This window comes from Hemibagrus wyckioides, linkage group LG07 (genome assembly GCF_019097595.1).
Source record: "Hemibagrus wyckioides isolate EC202008001 linkage group LG07, SWU_Hwy_1.0, whole genome shotgun sequence".
Classification (NCBI taxonomy): domain Eukaryota; kingdom Metazoa; phylum Chordata; class Actinopteri; order Siluriformes; family Bagridae; genus Hemibagrus; species Hemibagrus wyckioides.
The window spans coordinates 23082444-23103064 of record NC_080716.1 but is presented as its reverse complement, the minus strand read 5'-3'; the positions used below and the strand labels follow the sequence as shown (position 1 = coordinate 23103064).

Genomic DNA, 20621 nt, shown 5'->3' with positions numbered 1-20621 from the left:
ACTGTTGGTTAGCAGCCACACCAACACCTTAGAACAAAAACAAAAACCCAGAACAAAAAGGACCCACTCCTCCACTTCCAACCTGAAACTTCTGCTTTCCTTCCACCCCCCAATGACTATGTCACAGAACTTTTCTCATCGCTCCCCTGAAGATCTCACCCACAACACACTGCGACACCCATTATCAGTGTGTATAGTGCACATGCTGGTGCTTGATGAAATGTCCTCCCCAAATTATTTTCCATTAATATCACACTGAACATTGAGCTGCGTGTAAGATATTATTTAAGGAATAATAGAAGGAGGCTAATAAGCTTCCTTTACTTCTAAGCTACATTTGTCTCGTAGCTCTAGTGCAATACCAAAGAAGCAAACTTCAGCCACCAAAACATCTGGGAAAACTATTGATTTAAAAGCACACAACAGTTCACCTGCAAGAGATACCTAATATCACCGAATCAATGGAGCGCAGACATTCTTCTGGGGAAAACAAGCTCATATAGCCATGTAGAGTGCATGCATGCACATGCCACACCAAGGGCATGCAAATTTCATAACCTCTGCCGCAGTTCACTGCAGAATACAGTAGAGCTTAATTAGGAGAGTATGAGTAAAGTATAAATTATTCACTGTGTGCAGAAAAACAGGATTTCAGCTGGTGTGTGTGTGTGTGTGTATATGTGTCGAGGTGTGGGGGTGGGGGGTAAGAAGGGCCTGTACTTGAAGGGGAGGAGCCACTGTTAGTTTCAGGTTGGTCTTTATAACGTCACTGCTTTGCGGGATTTAAAGGGCGACTAAGCTCACACAAACACGCACACACATCATCATCATCCTCCTCCTCCTCCTCATCTTCAGTGCTATTGCATCAGGGCAGTGTGAGAGAATTCCCTCTGGCTGGAGGATGCGCTTTGGATACCGCACCTGAAAACAAGGAAGCGTTTATCTCAATAAGGACAGGAAGGACAGGTCTACATGAGGCGGTGGAAGAAGCTGTAATTTAAAAACATAGATATTTTTGTGGAGTCTCAGGGTAAGCCAGATACCTAAATTACACATTAAGATAAACACCAAGACCCTCCACTGAATTGATTCTTTTATTCCTATTGGGATATTTTCTTAGTTACTGCGCGGTCACATTGACTAGATTACAGTAATTGAAATTGAAAGCTGGAATTTCACATTTTATAGCTGCATCGCCGATACTCGCTGTATTTCGTATTGCACCTCGTCGGGCGAAAGACGCAGGGGATGCTGACCATCTCTTTACCTCAGCTGTTCCTCACCGCGTAAAACCCTGTGCCGTTTATTTAAGCACGCTTGAACTGAGATAAATCCGTTGTTGTTCCTCCCCACCGAGAATACTGCGCTCGTTTGTCTTTCTCACTAAGGCTGCAAATCACACTGTGCACACGAAACCAGCAGACATCACCAACACAGCCTTCTCCAAGCGCTTTCTCTACTTAGTGCCATAGACAGGAGTGGACATGACGGACGGTCCGAGACATCGAGGAAGCGCTGCTTCTGGAGGCGGTGAAGAAGCGGCACAAGCCGGGAAAGCAGAAGGACAATCATCCGTGGCTCTGAAGAAGGAGATCGGGCTTGTGAGCGCCTGCGGGATTATTATCGGTTAGTAATAAAGCATTTTCTATCTTCTAATCAGGATTTATGAGAGATGTATGCAGTTCTGTGCATGTAAAGCACACAAAGTGCTATGCTATGCAAATTGCAGAGATACTAGTCAAACGAGTGTATTTACATTGGATAGTCTGGCACCACCTTTCTAAAATAGTTCATCAGTTGAGGGTTAAGGACATTGCTCAAGGTTCATTGGGCATCTGGTAGTCCTGGGGATTTGAATTAATCTTACTTGGAACTGACACTGAACTCCATTACTAAGGAAGAACAATAAAGGACGCATTTATTAGTCATACTACTCAACTATGAGAGTCTATTACTAAACTGATTTCGGTTGTAGTATCTAAGTATCAAAGTCTAAGGTCCTTATCCTTCATGACTTCTACTTGCACACAGCTGCTAAGTCCTCCAGGGTGAACAGCGGCAGGTTTCTAAACACTGTTTGACATTGAAAGACTCAGTAGAGCACATGTCAACAAACCACTTGTTCCTTCCTACTGATCTGGCAGCAGCATTGCTTGTGACATAATGTCTCATGTTCATATTAGGGCTCAGAGTACTGCTCTTCTCTTGGGATTGAGCGAGCCAAGTGAGAGTGCGAAGGAGGAGCTGTGACCTTGAAAAGGAGCATGACCATAAGGTTTCTATGGAAACGGAATAGTCTGGGCCTGTTCAATGTTTTGCTAGAGAGAGATGCACAGCTAGTGGAAGCAGACCCATCAGTGCTGTCTAATAATGTATACATTTCGATCTTATATTGGGGAAAACTGGTCACTAGATCATCTTCTCATGACAAACAGGAAGTATATATGACTTGTATTCTAATTAAACCAACAATAGAGTCCAGAACTGCCTTCCGGTTACAAATCTAATAGCAGTATTAGCTTAGTATTAATTTCTTGACCCTATAAATAAGAGTCACAAATACGTCTGTCACAAACACACACACACATACTATATATATATATATATATAATTGAAGAGAGGTTCTAGGATGACTTGTTTACTTAAACATCTGTCACTGGCTTGTTGGTCTATTTTCACTTTGCCTAATGGCTTCCTACACTGCTCACAAATTTGGCCACATGTGAATAGTGGTGTCAGTCAGTAAGCATTAACCCTTCATCTCTACCCCAAGTAAGCAATGCAGCAGCATTTTACTCACTCAGTCTGTCCAGCTCATCTGTACAATCTGCTAGCTTAGATCAGGTTCAAATTTCATACATAACACTGTCACATACTTCATCTTATAGATTACTAGCTAGTTGATCTAAGTGTGTTTTGTAACACACTTAGTGCCACTATATATAAGTTTAGCTGTTTTGCATTATGTCCAAGACTTGCTCTTTCCACTATATCTAAGTCGAATTTCATTCACATGAATGAGAAATAGAAGTTTTTGTTCTTGACACCCAAGTCTGACTGTTTTGAATAATTTTGTCTCCTATTATAATGACATATAATTGTCATTGTAATTATGCTAACACTGTGTTCCATCAGCTCAGCACTCAGACCTCTTTGTATGATAAATATCTCACAACAAATTAACACCAGAATATGTTTCAGGGTGGAGTTTTCCTTTAAGTAGCCCCTTGGCCACATGCTAATCACGTGAATATTATTAAAAGCTTACTGTTAATATTGGACCTCCTGCATGCCTACCAGCCAGCCTTTGTTCTGTGCACGCTTCATTGAATTACTCAGAAAGTATCAGGAACACCACCTCAATTCCATTTAATCCATATCAACCGGTCAGCTTTGCTTTAGTTAGGTTTTATTTATATATACTTTGTTTATATATAATTAAATGAGTCTCTCAACTGTCTGCATATTTAAGTGGAAATTAACACTTTTTTCCCTTTATTTGCAAAACATTCCCTACTTCCTCTACACGCTTGCCATTTCTTGGTCAACAGGCACAGAGTTGATCCCACCTTAATTGGCTCCCAGTCGTTGTGACATGCTTGTCATGTTTCCAACCATGCAACAGCTTCCAGATTCAGCCATGGGGATGATTTCAATATGTTCTTCTTTTGTCCCAGGCATACTTAAAGGCTATCTAAATTGTGTTCCCTTTTTGGGATACTCTGTAGTTTCATGTAGAAGCCACAGGGTTCATGATCGGAACAAGGTGAATGTTTCTTGTAGTTCCAGGTTGATGATTAAGATTGATAAGGCTATTAAATGCCAAAGGTGTGAGATGGTTAATCAGCATGATGCAATCAAGCTGACTGCTAGTAGTGTTAGTAGACTGTAGGCTGTTAAACATTCTTCACCTCAGTTATCTTCGGAACTGCTTTGACTCAAACGAAGGTTAGGGGTGCTGATGGATTTATTGCTGGCCTAGTTGGAGTGCATCCAAGCACAAAATGTCTAGTAACTGCCTGCTGGGTATGTTGGTCTGGGGTTGTGTTGGTTATCTAGTTTAACCATTACTTTAGTGACAGTGTGATAGAACTAACCATAATTCACAAAGCATTGGAAAAGCGAGTGAAGATAAAAAAATGCAGGTTGATGTCATCATTGATCTTGAAAGTTTCTTGAATGATCTTGAAAGGGTGTCTTGCTCTCATGGCTGCTGTCATCATTCTTCACAGTAGCATGTGGTTTTGCAAGCGGAAGTAAAAGCTGCTTGTTTGCGAAACTGAAAAAGCACAATTCTGTTTTGCTTTTGCTGAACAGATGCTTTTTTTAAGTCGTCTATTGTAGGAAAAAAGCTCAGTATTTATTGTTAGTACAAAATATTAACAAGGTCACAATAGCTCAAAACAGGATATTTAATGTTTGTGTATTAAATTCCTTCCATAGAATGTTCAAAGAGCTGTATATATGAACCACAGCAGGTTCACGACTATAGGAAGTCCTAGGAAAGATTTTATTTTGGAGACCCCCTGCGTCCCTTATTATTTATATCTCCAAACTACTAAATATACTCACAGGCCTCATTCTACTAATTCTAATTCTATTGTTAAGCGTATTACTAAAAACCACAATCACAATCACCACACAGTATAATGAGCACAAACATTTCATTTTTTGTAAGTTTTTAGTAATTTTATAGTAAGTCTTGAATGTGGGAATTCAGGAATTGAAGCTGTTTTGTTACTAGTTCTTTGTTTTCTCTTGCAATTTTGTCTTCTGTGTTTTAGCTTGTCTTCATGTTGTAATTAATATAAATTAAGTTTAAACAATGTCTCCTCTACATAGTTACTTTGTGAGAAAGGGTTTTTTTCTGGAAACTTTGGAAACTTTTAATTTTAAAGAAAAAACTGGCTCTCCACTGAACTGTCACCATAGACTATTTATTTCCCCTCAAAGTCATGGCAAATGTTTAAAGTTGTGTTGAATAACTAGGTACTGCAAGTACAAGCAAGCTTTAATTTCTCTGTCTCTACTTAGTAAGTTGCTTCTTGCCACGCTCATCTCACTGGCAGTGCTCTTAAAGCTCATATGAGGCCAGGGTTAATTTTGAAAGGCTAGTTGTCCTCCAATGTGTGATGCTCACGCTAGTAGCTAAGTAAAGGAGTACTGCTTGCTTCATTGGAAAATAATGGCAGCTCACGGTCTGTAGTCATCATGAGAGTATTTATATTTATTTCCTGTTTCTGTTCATGCTGAATGGCATAAAAGCACTGGACAATATGGTGTCTGTAGTTTACCTCCTACTCTACATGAATCACTGTGGCTTCTGTCTTGTACTAGTGCTGTACCACACACTCTGATTACAATAAAATAATCCTCTTAGAATGCACTGCTGATAAATGGTTGGCTGATAAACAGACTGACGGATAAACCGCCCCGGTGCTGGAGATTACTCTCCATCCTGCTTGTTCTCTTTCACTCTCAGTGGTTGCCTTTAGCAGGACACAGAAATACAGGCAGATCAATAGAGCGACAGAGGAGAATCAATACGGGGGTGGGAGGAGGTTAGTGGTAGCTCGCCTGTGATTTATAAACAGCAACACATGATAACATCATTGGGATGGTGATAGGGCACTAAAATGTAGGTTGGAGTTTTGTTATTTGTATCTTTTTACAACATTTAACAGTGAAAATAATTATAATCTTTGACATGGTGAAGTTTTCTCTAAGGTGTTGATTTAACCTTTATGAAAGTAGTCTACAGTGTCAGAGCATTGGAACTGTCTGTGTTTTCAGACATCTTCAGGACCAAACGTTCTCTGCAAGGTACAATTTTGTATAATTAACTTTAAAAGAGAGAGAGAGAGAGGATAAAAAGAGAGGGATTCACAAGGAACTGACTGCAATGACATTTCCAGGAAGTAAAATGTTTTTGTTCCACAATGTTAAACATAACTATAAACCGTTAAAAATCATGGTATTATAACTGCATTGTGTTGAGTAGGCTCATTAACTGTCCACTCACACCTCCTTATGAGCCTCTGAGTAAAAGCTTTTAATTACACTAAATAAGTTAATCTTAAAGTCTAAAGGTAATGTGAGTATAAATCATGAGAGACGTGTGTTCTGTCCTTATTATACCTAGTAAGAGCAATCAAGGTCTAGGCCTCAATATAAAATAATCTGGCCACAGATTAAAGACGGTTTAGACTGAAGGATTTAATCCCAGCTTTTATAAGAACCTCACCATTTGGTTGCATTCAAATTCTGACAGTGTGAGATGCTTGTGAGCACTCGGGTAGGATTGATAGGTCACGTGACTGACTCTGTTTTAGCAAACACTTATATACACCCAAAAAAAGGAAGTCGAGGGGAAGTAGTACGTGCACAGGAAGTCCTCGTGTTTCCACGAGAGTCAGCACTGCACTGAGGGTCCGTTTGCATTGGAGCTGCACGTGAGCTGTGTAATGCTCTCCTGCAAGAGGCGTAAGGAGAAACTGGTTCTAACTGGCCGGCGGGTCAGGTGTGCTTAAGTCAATTAATACCAGACTGCTGTGTGTTTTCTGGAATTGCAATTTGAGCTAGTTGGAACCAGATTACTGAAGCCACTGCCGAGGTCTTGCACAAACAAGACGCCATGTAATGCCAGAGATCATAGTTGTGTAACCCACAGTTAGTAGGCATGCAAAACTTTCATATCCAAAACAGGAAGTGAATATGGTCAGTGATTGGAGTTACTTTATGATTTTCTTTTCTGTGCACTTGTTCTGTATGGAACAGACATGAGCTTTATGTACTCATACTACCTCAAAAACAGTTCAGGTAAACTTTCCCCTCAGATTTCTCCTCATCATGCATGAATAATGTGATTATCTTATGTGTGACCTTTGGCCTACTTATCCATGTAAGATTTTAGCCTGAGCACTGTTCAGGAGCTTTTACCCATCTGGCTCTTGTTTGTCATATCTGAGCATATGAAGCTCTTCATTTATGGGGTCTTGAGGGTTTATTTGCTGTGTGAATGTTTTTTTCTTCTAAGACTTGGATGTAGGAGGCAGATTAGAGACGCTGGCCATCAAAAAGATGTCCTAGGATAAGGTCGCATTGTTCTTATCGAAGGTCAGACAGGGATTTTCATGTGGACTTCATGGTTATTTTCTTTGTCCTTTGTTCCTGGAGAGCCTTCCCAGTATGCATGAACAATCCACTGGGAATGAAGCAGTGTTTGGTTTAAAATACACACGTGTGCATGCATGCATGCATGTAGCAACCCACTCACACCTTCAAAAGCTGTTGGAGGCACTGGGATCACTCAGAACGAGGCGTGACTTATATAAAATTCACACACACACACACTTGGACATGGACAAGCTGTACCCGTTAACCCCAATCTGTGTCTCCTGCCTTTGGTACTGACTCAGCAAACTACTCACGCTGTCTGCTGGCCTTGATTTTTTTTTTTCTCTCTTGCTCTATCCTGACATCCTTATTTTCCTTTGATTCACACAGGCGGGTCGATGCATTTTTCTGCTTTGCTGGGTTCTTAATAACATCCTATTTTTCTCCTCCATACCAACTGACATTAATCACTTTCACTTTATGTGATATATTTCTGTCGGTGCTGCATCTATTGAGAATATCTTTATTTACAGTTTCTCTATCTATCTATCTATCTATCTATCTATCTATCTATCTATCTATCTATCTATCTATCTATCTATCTATCTATCTATCTATCTATCTATCTATCTATCTATCTATCTATGTCCTTATTTCAACCTCTTCAGTCTTGTTTGTCTCTTCAGTAGGGTTTTAGTTAGATTTGCTGAGGATGCACTGTCGCATTGTGACCTTTGGCTGCTACGTGTTACACCCTTATCTGAAGCTGAAATGCTTTCCTGTCAGCTATACAAGGCCCAAGCCTGCAAAGCATTGCACACAAACATCCACAGTCATGATCAATGATTGGCTCTTGTAAAATACTGAACTTATTATTTTCCATCTTTTGTGCAACAAAGCATTTATATGTGTAGTAATGCAGTAAATCAGACACCAGACAATTTGTAGTTGTCCAATTCAGAGATACTATAACTTTAGAACTGCCTTTTTTCGCATCATAACCATTCCATTCAATGCTCTGTGTTACAGGTAACATCATAGGCTCGGGGATCTTCGTCAGTCCTAAGGGTGTGCTGGAGAATGCTAGCTCCGTGGGCTTAGCGCTCATCGTCTGGATCATTACAGGCGTCATCACTGCTATCGGTGCTCTCTGCTATGCTGAACTGGGGGTCACCATCCCTAAGTCTGGTGGTGACTATTCTTATGTCAAGGACATCTTCGGTGGACTGGCAGGGTGAGAACGTCTTTACACGAGACAGACGCAGCTCACACATTCATCTGCTTCAGTGGTGATAAATTGGTGCTTCTTGACGGCTTTATGGTGTTTTTTATGGTGTCTCTCTGCCATGTGAATATCGAGCCACAATATTTTGGCTGACTGCTCGTTTCTGTCATTCTATCATCTTGTAATTCCAGTTTGAAAACTAACGCAATCTTACTTCTTTTAATATTTCGTACTAAACGTTTTAAGCCGGAATGTGAGGAAGCTGCTATATAAAAAATGTTATTATTATTATTATTATTATTATTATTATTATTATTATTATTTCTTCAACTGAAACCATTTTTACTGATAAAGAATAGAACATTCTAGCAAATTCGAATGATTCTTAATGATGGACATTAAAGTGCGTTCATTCTGTTCTGTATTCTCTGAGCTTTCGCTAATGCTTTCTGAATTGATTTTATTATTCTAAACTTCATGGCGTAATGAATTGCAGGCATTAAGCTTACAAGGTTATCAAAGCAGAAACTTGGAGCAGATGGAAAATTGGAAGATTAATGGAAAGTCTTTGTATATTCATTCCTTCCACACAGATAAATCTCATGCCACTGTCTCTACTATTGGCCTTTTCTTAAACAAGAAACTTCCTTTTCTATGTGAACCATTAAATTAAGCATTTTATCAAGAGGTTTTCAAAATACCTTGACCTTCACCATAATTAAGGGGATTTAGTAAAAAAGTGTGGTCATTTTCTAATGCTAATGCAGAGCGTCTAATAGGCTTATGCATTATTCAAATGCCAGTGAGTACAATCGATGCCTTTGAGCCGCACAGTCACATTGTGTTTCACACAGAATGTGTGAGAAATACAAATATATTGGAAATGATTCCAATATGTGATGCTTCTACAGAGTGTGATTGTGGGTTTAGTATTATGTAAAACTATGATATGAGTGTGATATGTGTGATAGAGTGGATTTAGTTTTATGTAGTCTCACATGAGTCTACTTACAGGATCATGTGATCATGTTTGTGTGCTCCATGTTCTTGTGTGTTACAGATTCTTGAGATTATGGATTGCCGTTTTGGTGATCTACCCCACAAACCAAGCAGTCATCGCTCTCACCTTCTCCAACTATGTTCTCCAGCCTCTCTTCCCCACCTGCTTCCCACCAGAGAACGGTCTTCGCCTACTCGCAGCCATTTGTCTCTGTAAGTCCTGCAGTACAACACGGGGGAGGGGGGAGAGACCAAAAAGTAAAATGGAGAAAAAGAGGAAATGAATGATAGAGAGAGACTGTTAACCTGTCACAAACAAAACCACAAAAATGCATTTCACAAATTCTTACACCAAGCTCAGGGCACGCTCTTAAAAACATACATGGTTGTTCAGAGCATCTGTGGTTTCCTAAAAGATGCTTCAGTGCATGGTTTATTCACCATATATAGTCAGTGATATAATTAACTGAATTATTTAAAGTAAACATTTACAGAAGGAACTGGTTCCTCAGTTATTTATAGACATCATGCTAAGAAGCTTTACTGGTTTCCTTAACCTTTCAAAGTGATGTTAAAGCTCGGCGTATATATTTTTAGCACATTTGAGCACCATTTCTTGCACAATTCCTATTGACCTCCATCAATTCAGCGCAAAAGAAAGAACAGTTTATGCAAATGCGTTGTTTTCTCATCTGTTTGTGATTTTCTTGCTGTTTAATGCCTCTTATTCATACCAGAAGGTATTCAGTCATGGTGCGTACGCAGCCTTTTCTCATAAAGATGTTGCCATAACAACCTGCTCATCATGACGATAATCATGGGGGCTGTACCAACACAACATCAGCACTACAGAGCTGATCCAGAAGCAGATCTTATTTTTAGTCTAGTGGTGTGCCAGAAAGAAAACCGACACCAGATCAGAACGGATACTGGATCAAGGCTGCGCTCATAAGAGGCTCTGGGAAGATGGGTGATGATTCATGATGCAGTTCTTATAATCCGATTGCCAATCGTACCAGAGACAAACAGTCTTGCTCTGAAAATTGTATAAACATGTATATTTCTCATTTAACTGCATTCACACTGCAAGTAAAACTGCAGTGTCATCTTATTTGTTTGTCCATGACAGGGCGAGCTGCAAATTAGCATCGAACCTGGCATTTGTAATTCCCAATTGGAGCAGTATTCTATGTGGAATCGCAACTCGGTGCATATTTTAAATGTGCTAACGAACAGTCAGTTCGTTATGCACAATTTTTACTTCGGTCCAGCTACATTTGTTTGCCTTGAAAATCTTATAGAAACTTCACAGCGAGAGGTCATTAAAAGTAGCCCTTGAAATATAGGAATTCTGGATGAATTCTTTGTCTGTGTAGGAATTCATGATACAGTTCCACCTCTACTGAAAAACTGGGATTTTCTCTGTACAGCATATTTTACTTGCTAATCTCACCTACACACAAAGCCAGTTTAACAACCTCAGTGCAGTTAATGCAGTCAGTCTGTGTGTATAGATAGATAGATAGAGGACAGACGCAAGGTGGGTGGAAAAAAGGAAAGTGTTGAGGAAAGATGGATGGTTCAGCAGTGTTGGAGCCATTTGTCAAATCTCACACTCGTATCACAAATACTACAGGATGTGTGGAGACAGAAAAAATAGAGATCCGAAGAATAAGAATCTGCTACACACATACATGTGTATTTTTTAAACAGAATCAGATCAGGTTACGGAACTTTGTGTGATAAATTAATAAAAACAAAAACCCACACATTTTGTGTTTATAAAGAGCTTCGTATTTGTGAGTATCGTGTGGAGAAGAGACACTGACCTGGTTTTACCTGCTTGTCTAAAGCTGGTGTAAGAGGATCTACAGGAGGACAGGGGGCTGTTCCACAACCTCTGTTTTTGTCTTGTGTTTTTCACAATAGTACCATCAGATAGGAAGAAGAAATGCCCTCGGGATTCTGTGCTCGATTTACAGTTGGATTACAGGAAAAGCTGAAGGAAGGGCTGTTTTTCTGTGTACTAAAGTTGTTGTTTTTTTCCCCTCCCTTTTGATACAGTAAGAATACGGGAAGGAAAGTTAGAAAGAACACACTGTTTCTGAAGAGAGCTTGTACCCTTCTACTTTATCCTACTTTAATGACACACTTTCATTTTAAAGAAAGCTGTTGAAGACGTTTTGGCTCTGGGCTAAATGAGTGTTTTGTTTATTAATGCAAAGAATTATGGGAGTGGCAAGTGCATCTTGCCTATAAAAGGTATAGTTATGATTGGGATGCAGTTCTTTTTGACAACATGCTGCTCATTACTCAGTAACTGAGAATATGACTTCAGGAAAGATTTGATATTTGCAGGTTTTCTCCACACATGGAGTCAACACTTGGATTAATCTCTTACTTGTTTAACAGATTTACCTGAAGAATCGGTGACATAAAATTATGTCTGTCTATAACAAAATTTGACATCACTACTTTAAGAAACCAGATTATATTTAATGTTGTTCTTTATACAGCATGAAGATCATGATGGGTGAAAAGGCAGTTTAACATACATAGAGATATAGAGATGTCTAAAATCTCACAGTAAATGTCCAGCTTCGATTGAAAAATAGCTGTTGTTGAATAGCTGCCTCATATGTTACTGCATAAACTAAATAAAGTGATGCAAGCCTAATCAGTTACCAGCTGTTAAAATGTCATAAGTCATAAGTGAGTCTATAAATGAAATTTTTGTCTGTCAGCAGATTTTAAATGACTTGTGGCTGAGATACGTGCAAAAGTAAAAGGTAAAAGGCATTGCACTTGTTTGGTTGATGCTCAGAGATTTATCATCACTGAGTGCAGCTTCTTTTTTTAGCTGTTTACTCGTTTCAACTGGTGTAGGTGCCAGCTATCATGAAAAGCTTTTTAGGTCGAGGTAGTCAATAAATAGATAAAGGCACTGCTTTTGCTTACATGGAACTGAATACTCTTAACATTTTCACCACCTCACAAGTCACACAAACCACTCGAGGTATCACTTGTGTCACTTGTGCTGTTTATGTCTCCAGACCCTGAGAGCAGGCCTGGATGATGTGACAAATTACGATAATTAAGTCGCAGTGTTCTTTTCTGAGAGGACCGTGAGAGTGTTTTATGTTTTATTCCAGTTATCAGGGTGTTTGGTGCTCCAGTTATCTCTCCTCTGTTGATCAGTGTAACTGACACAGTAAACACTGGCTTGTTATTGACTGATTTGGGACACACTGTATTCCTAAACCCAGTGTTATTAGTGTCACAGCGAGACCTGAGGAGCCGTGTTAGCTTTCCAGAGCTTTTCAGACACAGGATTGATGTGATAGACATTTCTCGTATCTTCACTGAGCACTGGCATTTCCTGCATTGTATGTCCACGTGTTGGACTGAAACCAACACGCATAAGCATTCAGCATAATCATCAAGTCCAGAGGTTGAAGTTCACCTAAAGCTTCGACATGTGAGCTGGAAGGAAAGCGCGACTCAGCCTTTCATTTATGACCTAAAGGTGTACTTTAGTCACTGCAGGAGTTAAGTCATATGTGTGTGAATATATGTGTGTGGCTTATAACTTTACATGACACAGATGCGCATATATTCCTTTTTTTCAGTTTTAAATTAAATTCAAATAGCCAGATAAAACCAAGTCCTACGTTTATCATCTTCCTATTTTTAAATCTCACCTTAAGACCTTTTTATACACATTGGCATTTAATACTGAGTGATGAGGTATTCTTCTCCCTGTTTTTTATTTTATATTTTTATTTTATTGTCTGTTTCTCTGTCTGCAGCTATTTTAGAATTGTACAGCACTTTGGTCAACTAAGTTGTGTTAAATGTGCTTTAAAATAAATATGACTTTGACTTTGACTTTAGAGTATTAATATGGCCTTGTTTATATTATATTACTACAGCGTGATTATATTCGCCGGGCACTGACTGATCCGAGATCAGGGCTCATAGTTTGAATAGTTTCTTATGTACAAGAATTTTGTTTACTGTCAACAGTTTCATTCAATGATGTATAACACCCTTGAAACCTGGTAATTCCTGTTATCCTGTTTTAGTAGCTATAACCAGATGTTTCTTCACTAGCCCCTGTTATTTTCTTGAAACAAAAATGCAGCTAGTCACAAAAAAGTCCATGGTCCTGAAGACTCATGTTCTAAATGTTCGTTATTGTAACATGGTCCCTTTTTTATTTAGTCTGGTTCCAGGTTTAACTTTGGGAGAAACAGGAAATCATAGAAATAGCACATGAATATGCTTTATGTGTTCAGGATTTTGATCCCAGACTTTTTCTGCTTTCTGTCTGTTTTAGTGCTGCTGACTTGGGTGAACTGTTCGAGTGTGCGCTGGGCCACTCGTGTACAGGACGTGTTCACGGCTGGGAAACTTCTGGCCCTCATCCTTATCATCATCATGGGTATTGTGCAGATCTGCAAAGGTAAGAACCGTCTGCCTAAATGTGTCTATTCATGTGTGCATGTGTGATGTTTGTGTGTGTTACTGCTTTTCCGTTTCTCCAGTCCACTGATAAAAACAGTTACATCTTCCCGTTGATGTCTGAAGAGAAAAGTCATCGAGTTCAAAAGCACCACCAAAGCAAAGCTGTGATAATTCTGTTTTCTCAGCCGAAGCATTGTCGAGGATTAGACAGGATCTCGGTACAGAGGGGTGTGTTATAACAGGGTTTAAACTGCAGACTGTTCTGGTATGAATGCAGTGACAGCTGTTACAGAAATACAGAAAGCCAAACAGGAATGCTTAATGCTTAATAAAATAGATTTTTTAACACTGCCATACTGTGAGGGTATGGCTTTCTTGTTGCTCACTTATGTGTAAAGATGGATTCAATCAGCGAGCAGGAGAACTGAAAGCTTGCGGTTCAGACAAAAACCTTCAAGAGACCAGTAATGGTTTAGGTTTCTAATTATTCTTTGCTCTTTTTTTGTCTCTCTGTACAGGCGACTATTATTGGCTGGAGCCAGCCAATGCCTTCGAGCCGTTCCAGGACTATGATGTGGGTCTGATAGCTCTAGCATTTCTGCAAGGCTCTTTTGCTTATGGAGGATGGAACTTCCTTAACTATGTGACAGAAGAGCTGGTCGATCCCTATGTGTAAGTCTCCAATGTTAGACACTGATGCTAATTACTCAAAAACATATTATCGGGCATAACAGGGGGAAACCCTGTATTTTGAACCAGTGTATTTTGAACTCACCTCACAGATAGACTCAGCTATTTATGTCACTGCTAATATTTACTGCTTGCACCAGAACTAGTTTCACAGCAACAGGGTGAATACTCACAACTTTTTTTATTTGTAAATGCTTTATACACTGTACTGTTTTCTGGCCCCACTTTCGCTGATTTTGTGTAGATTCATAACACCCAAATGTCCTGTACAGTTCCAGGTTATCACACCACAAAATGTGAAACAGTTCAAGGGGGTAAATACTTATGCAATGTTCCGTAGTAGTTTAGAATAGTTGTCAGCAGGTTTACTAGCATTAGCCATCATTACTTTGTTGAGAAATTATTTTTGTAGAACTAGAAATAATATACTAATGGCGATTCATTTCACCACACGGACAAGGAAACAATGACATGGCAGGCAGAAGAAACCTCGTCAGCTTCTTTCATCTCTCTCTGAACAGAAACCTGCCTCGTGCAATCTTCATCTCCATCCCTCTGGTGACTTTTGTTTATGTGTTTGCTAACATTGCCTACGTCACCGCCATGAGCCCTCAGGAGCTGCTGGCCTCCAACGCTGTTGCTGTGGTGAGTTTTCTGTCTCTGTATGAAACCTTTCACTCGTTTACAGGTCACCACCGAGCAGAGCTGAGTCTAAAATAGTACTGATTTATATAAATTCTTTACATTATTTTGTCTCTCTATCATGTTGATTAAATGTATTTTGTGATGACATATCTAAGTATCAATTGTTCCTGCATTTTCTCCCAATTGATACTTATGCCATACTTCAATATGAAAAACTGCATTATTTGTAAATTCAGGTCGACAAAACGTACCACTTGGATTGTTCAGATTTTTTCAGGCACTTCTCCTCCACTATTTCTCTGTCTCTCTCTCTCTTGCTCGAGCTCTCATTCACCACTCTTTTGCTCTCTCCCAGACGTTTGGTGAGAAGCTGTTGGGAGTGATGTCATGGATCATGCCCATCTCGGTGGCTCTGTCCACCTTTGGGGGGGTCAACGGCTCCCTCTTCACCTCCTCTCGGTCAGTCTCGCCATCCATTTATCCATCCATCTTATCCATTAATGCTTTGTGATTACATGTGAACACAGTCCTCCACCTCGGGCTCATTGCCGTTCTTATGTCTCATGTTATGTTCTTCCATATGTTCTCCCAAACACTGTCCTGTCAGTGCAGATATGTCCTCTGGCTTGTAAATATGTCATGTTGTGTAGATTGGTCTTTGTTCCTTTCTTCTGGTACCTGTCTGTCTTCTTGTTGTCTGGTTGTCATTCTCTCTCTCACTCAGTGTCTAATCTCTGCTGTTGAACTTAATGTCCTAAAATTGCCATGTGCACCATTCTCTATCAGGTTGTTCTTCGCCGGTGCTAGAGAGGGCCATCTCCCCAGCCTGCTAGCTATGATCCATGTGAAGCGCTGTACACCTATTCCTGCTCTGCTCTTTACTGTGAGTCACATGCACACCCGTTTTTGCTTCCATTGTCAGCTATTCACTAAATACAATTCTTAATCGACTACCAGTATCTGAGAAATGTCAGTCATTGAGCTCTGCTAAAGGTAGTGATTTCCGTCGTCTCCGTTTTTTCTTTCCCAGTGCATCTCGACCCTTCTGATGCTGTGCACTAGTGATATGTACACACTTATCAACTATGTAGGCTTCATCAACTACCTCTTCTATGGTGTCACAGTCGCCGGGCAGATTGTCCTGCGCATCAAACAGCCTGATATGCCACGACCAATTAAAGTGAGTGTGTATTTAAAATATTAAAAATTCTTATTAGTTGGCTGGTTATTAAAGTCACCCTATTTTTTTTCTATAATGAATGTAAATGGCTTAAATTACTATAATGGCAAATGTCATTCAAAAATGGAATGAAATGCCAGCCCTTTTCCTTTCAAGAAGGAACACATTTGTTGTTATGTAAATTAGAGATTGCTCTTGGCCCTGCACACCCCTCCCTGGGAAAACGGTGTCACCCAGCCTACATTTCCATATTGAGACATAATAGGTTATAGGAATTATTTCATGGTGTAACACTGTTTAATACAATGATGACGAAATATTCAGCAATGTTGCAGGCATTCAGAATTCAGAAAATGACATGAGTCTGTGACATTAAACTTTTTCTAAAAAAAGAAAAAAAAAGACTGTTTTTTTTGCAGTTACACACACTGTGCTGATCCGTGAGCCACGGTGACTTAAATATGAATATGAGCTCCTGTTTTACTAAAAACATTGAGTTTTCTCAGGAATATCCAATAACACACTTGTATTTTGATCTCAGATCAGCCTCGTGTGGCCAGTGATCTATCTGCTGTTCTGGGCCTTCCTGCTGATCTTCTCTCTGTACTCTGAGCCTGTGGTTTGTGGCATCGGTCTGGCTATTATGCTCACTGGAGTGCCTGTTTACTTCCTGGGTGTCTACTGGGACAACAAACCCCAGTGTTTCAACACATTTGTTGGTATGTGGAATAAACCTAATTCATTTGTAGATAATTAAAAATGTATATGATAAAAAATATGACCGTATTAATACTTTGTAATTTCCCACAGATAAGATGACATACCTGGGCCAGAAGTTCTGTGTGGTGGTCTATCCAGCAGAGGACGAGAAACCCGAAGAGGGAAGCGGAGGAGAAGGGATCGAGATGAGGGAAGAGGCTGCTCCTCTGTCTGCAGCGAACAGTGCAACACCAAACTCGGCCGATTGCTGAACACTAGAATGCAGACACACACACACACATGCAGTCAAATGCAGGCTGCATGACTGACACAGATCCACACTGGTAAAATGGGTGCGAACTCATAAAGCACACACTAGTACGCCTTTTTCGATTGCTGCATCTGCCTTTGCCTCTGCAGGGTTATCATTTTTGCAAGTGAGGTAGACTGAGGTAGAGGTGAGAGAGGACACAGGTGAGGATGGGTAAAGGAGCTGGATGCTGTTCCAGTCCTCTTTTTAACCTCGACACCTCAACATGGCCGCTATGCTGCAGCGGCTTCCGTAAAGAATCCAGCTAGGTTTCTTTTCCATCACTCGTGTCTACGTCCTGTTTTACAACTTGGGATCGATCATAAACCATCAAAACTGAATGTACAGAAGACACTGCTATTTTAGTAATGTCTGATTTGTAATACAGAAATAAATCCACCCTCTTCGTTGATGTCTAGATCTAACTAAACTAAAATTATTCTAACATCCACGGTTTAGAATTGGACCTCTCATTCTCTGACCTCAAGTACTCCTCCACCTTTTCTTACTACACACAGAGTCTGTGGAAATGTACTGTTTCCACACACACACACACACACACACACACACACACTATAAATGTATGTTTGTATATGCCACAACCTTGATGAACAGTGTCTGCTTAGTGCAGTATTAGTCTTTCATTACCTACAACATCATCTTTATTCAATCATCTTTATTGTAGTATGAACATACCAAAGTGTTTTGATTCCAATACTTCATAGTAGATTCAGCTGCACCAATACACTAAGAACTGTTTTTGATTTTTCCTTGTTTTGTTTTTTTTTTTTGTTTTTTTTTGTGTTCCCAAAATTCCCCCAATTTTTTTTTTACCCTTGATTGTTTATTTTTTATGATGTTTTTGTCATTCTTAGTACTGTTGTTATTACTTTGTGTGTTTTTCATTCAATGCTTTTCTTGGTTTTCTTTCTCTTCTTTTTTTTTATCCAATTGAACTCTGGGATTTTCTTTTTTTTTTTAAAGCTTGAGATAAGTGTCTATAAAATATATATTTAAGAACCACATTTTTAGGTTCAGAGTAGTTTTCTACCAGAGACTTTATCTGGTGTGAGTTCAAGTCTAACGCTTTTAAATTGCCTTAATTATAATAAAATTATAATATAATACTTAGGTAAAATGCCTGTATTTAGGCATTCATTTAATCACTTTTTTTTTTTTTATCACCATTAAACAATCTTTTTTCTTTTTTTTTTGCAGATTTTTTGTGAAAACAGTTTACGAAAAACAAAAAAAGTCTGAAATTCTATGCTGGCTGCTGACTTGCGTAATAGAATGAACTAAATTAATAACAACACATGATTTTACTGCTGATTTCCTGCTCTATTCACACACCGTGAAGGCACAACCTAAACACTCGCATGCATGTGTTCAAATGTAAATTAAATGAACTACATACATTTTAAATCATTTCATGTCAGTGAAAGGTTTTTATAAGTAGTTTGTCTTTAGTTTTTCTCTTTTTTTTTTTTCGAAAAAAGGAAAAGGACAGGAGTAAGGGAGTGCTTTATTTTTGTTCTTGAAGTGAACGTGGAAAAGACACGAATATGTAAAAACAAAAAAAGTTGAGTACTTGAGTACAAAAAAATGTATTCAGAGTCAGAGAAAACACTTGCTATTAATATTCATATTACTCGAAAATAATGTAGATGTATTATAAGTGTTAACGTGGGTGCAATAACCTGACTAACTTAAACTGACCAAACCAGCCCTTTTCTGTACTCTATGTCTAATATAGTGTCACATTCTATCTGTGCTGCCACTGTAAATAAATAAATGAAGGTATACACAGCTGACTGTGCTCATATTGTCCATAGTTGCTATTGTGTGATGCTGTTTGTGTTTTCATGTAGGAGGATACTCTCCAAAATGACATATACATTTGGCCGCCCAAAATTCTTAGTTTTTGCAATGATCCGAATACATCATAGTTGTATATTTTCAATACATTATATCCCAGATTTAATTCCCAACAATAGCAAAAGTGGACAGAAAGTTCAGAGTCTGCTGTTGTGTCTAAAAATGATATGTGATGTTTGTGGTCACAGGGTCTTTGTCTATGTGCCTCCGTAGTGATGTCACACTTTTATCTAATTAATACTTGTGAAAAATGATCACCACTAAAATGAGTGCCAATTGTTCCCTATATATCCCTGTATAAATAGATGCGTACGTTCTATATAAACAAGCAATAGAATGTTTAGTGCTGACGTAAGTCTTAAGTCTCTAAGTAAAAAGAAACATCATTAAAACTTTATCCAGGCTTAAAAATCTGTGTGATTTATATGTCTGTTTATAATCCTAGACTCATCATTCTGCAAGATCTTTAGAACTTACTAGATCTTTCATGTTACGTGATGAATAGGAAACCTTGGGAAATGTTGTACATCTCCTTCACTACAGACACTCGTATCCAGCATATCCAGACTCTGGAAGAATTTAACAATGTAGCTGTCACCCATGAGCGAAAACTTGTGTGTCCATAAAATATGACTGTACCCACCATCAGCAACATGTGTATGATGTCTGTGATATTTTCAATGTCTTTGTCAGGTTTATGTTTCAATTTTGCTTCATGGTTTTCGTTCGATTTTTGTGACATGACAAACTTCGGTAAATTGTGTAAAAAAAATCTCAAGTCATCCAACACTCATTACTTCCACATGACGTTTCTACTGATCTCGTTTCTTACGGATTTTGTATGTGTTTCAGCTGTGTATTGAAGACAAATTAAACTGTATACCCAAATACATGGAGTGGTTTATTTCATGAGGCTACACTAGTTTGTTGTAAAATGGCGCCACCTGCAGGAATAAGTGGGAGATGCCGAGTGTAATTATATGGGAATTCATAACTAATATAACGTCATTCGTTCATTCATTCATTCGTTAATGCGTAAGTACCTGCTTTTATCCTGGTCAGGGTTGTGGTAGATCTGGAGTCTATCTTGAGAACATTGACACAGGGTCAAAGAAGTGCCAAGCTGCCACCACTGGGCCCTTGAGCAAAGGCCCTTAATCCTCGACTGCTTAGTTGTAGAATGAGATAGATGTAAGTCCCTCCGTATAATGGTGCCTGTTAAATGTTGCATATATGCAAATGTAAATGTTCAGACACTCATCCACACCTAGGAGCTATTTGGAGTAGCCAGTACCCCTACCAACATGTTTTTGGTAGATGGGAGGAAGCTGGAGAACCAGAAGAAAACCCAGAACCATGTGAAACTCTATACAGAAAGTAAACTGACCGATTAGTTCTCAAAAGATCTTGGT

General features: G+C 39.1%; 1 protein-coding gene across 2 annotated transcripts; it reads left to right on the top strand.

Annotated features, from left to right (window-relative positions):
- Positions 1 to 824: 824 nt before the first annotated feature.
- slc7a8a (solute carrier family 7 member 8a) lies at positions 825 to 20091 on the top strand. Of its 2 annotated transcripts, none has more exons than XM_058395508.1 (12): positions 825 to 1030; positions 1465 to 1626; positions 8146 to 8350; positions 9402 to 9553; positions 13680 to 13805; positions 14326 to 14479; positions 15019 to 15142; positions 15498 to 15601; positions 15929 to 16025; positions 16173 to 16322; positions 16864 to 17041; positions 17133 to 20091. In XM_058395508.1, the coding sequence occupies exons 2-12, from the start codon at positions 1485 to 1487 to the stop codon at positions 17291 to 17293; spliced, it is 1593 nt and encodes a 530-aa protein (XP_058251491.1). In that variant the 5' UTR covers positions 825 to 1030; positions 1465 to 1484; the 3' UTR covers positions 17294 to 20091. The 2 variants fall into 2 exon arrangements, with proteins under 2 accessions (XP_058251491.1, XP_058251489.1); XM_058395506.1 differs by having other exon boundaries at positions 826 to 1030; positions 1389 to 1626.
- Positions 20092 to 20621: the final 530 nt, after the last annotated feature.

Bases quoted from the DNA above. Each gene is read 5' to 3' on its own strand.
- slc7a8a (XM_058395508.1), top strand. From the start codon at position 1,485: ATGACGGACGGTCCGAGACATCGAGGAAGCGCTGCTTCTGGAGGCGGT. The intron at 1,627-8,145 runs GTTAGTAATAAA...TCTGTGTTACAG, and splicing joins CGCCTGCGGGATTATTATCG to GTAACATCATAGGCTCGGGG. The intron at 8,351-9,401 runs GTGAGAACGTCT...TGTGTGTTACAG, and splicing joins ATCTTCGGTGGACTGGCAGG to ATTCTTGAGATTATGGATTG.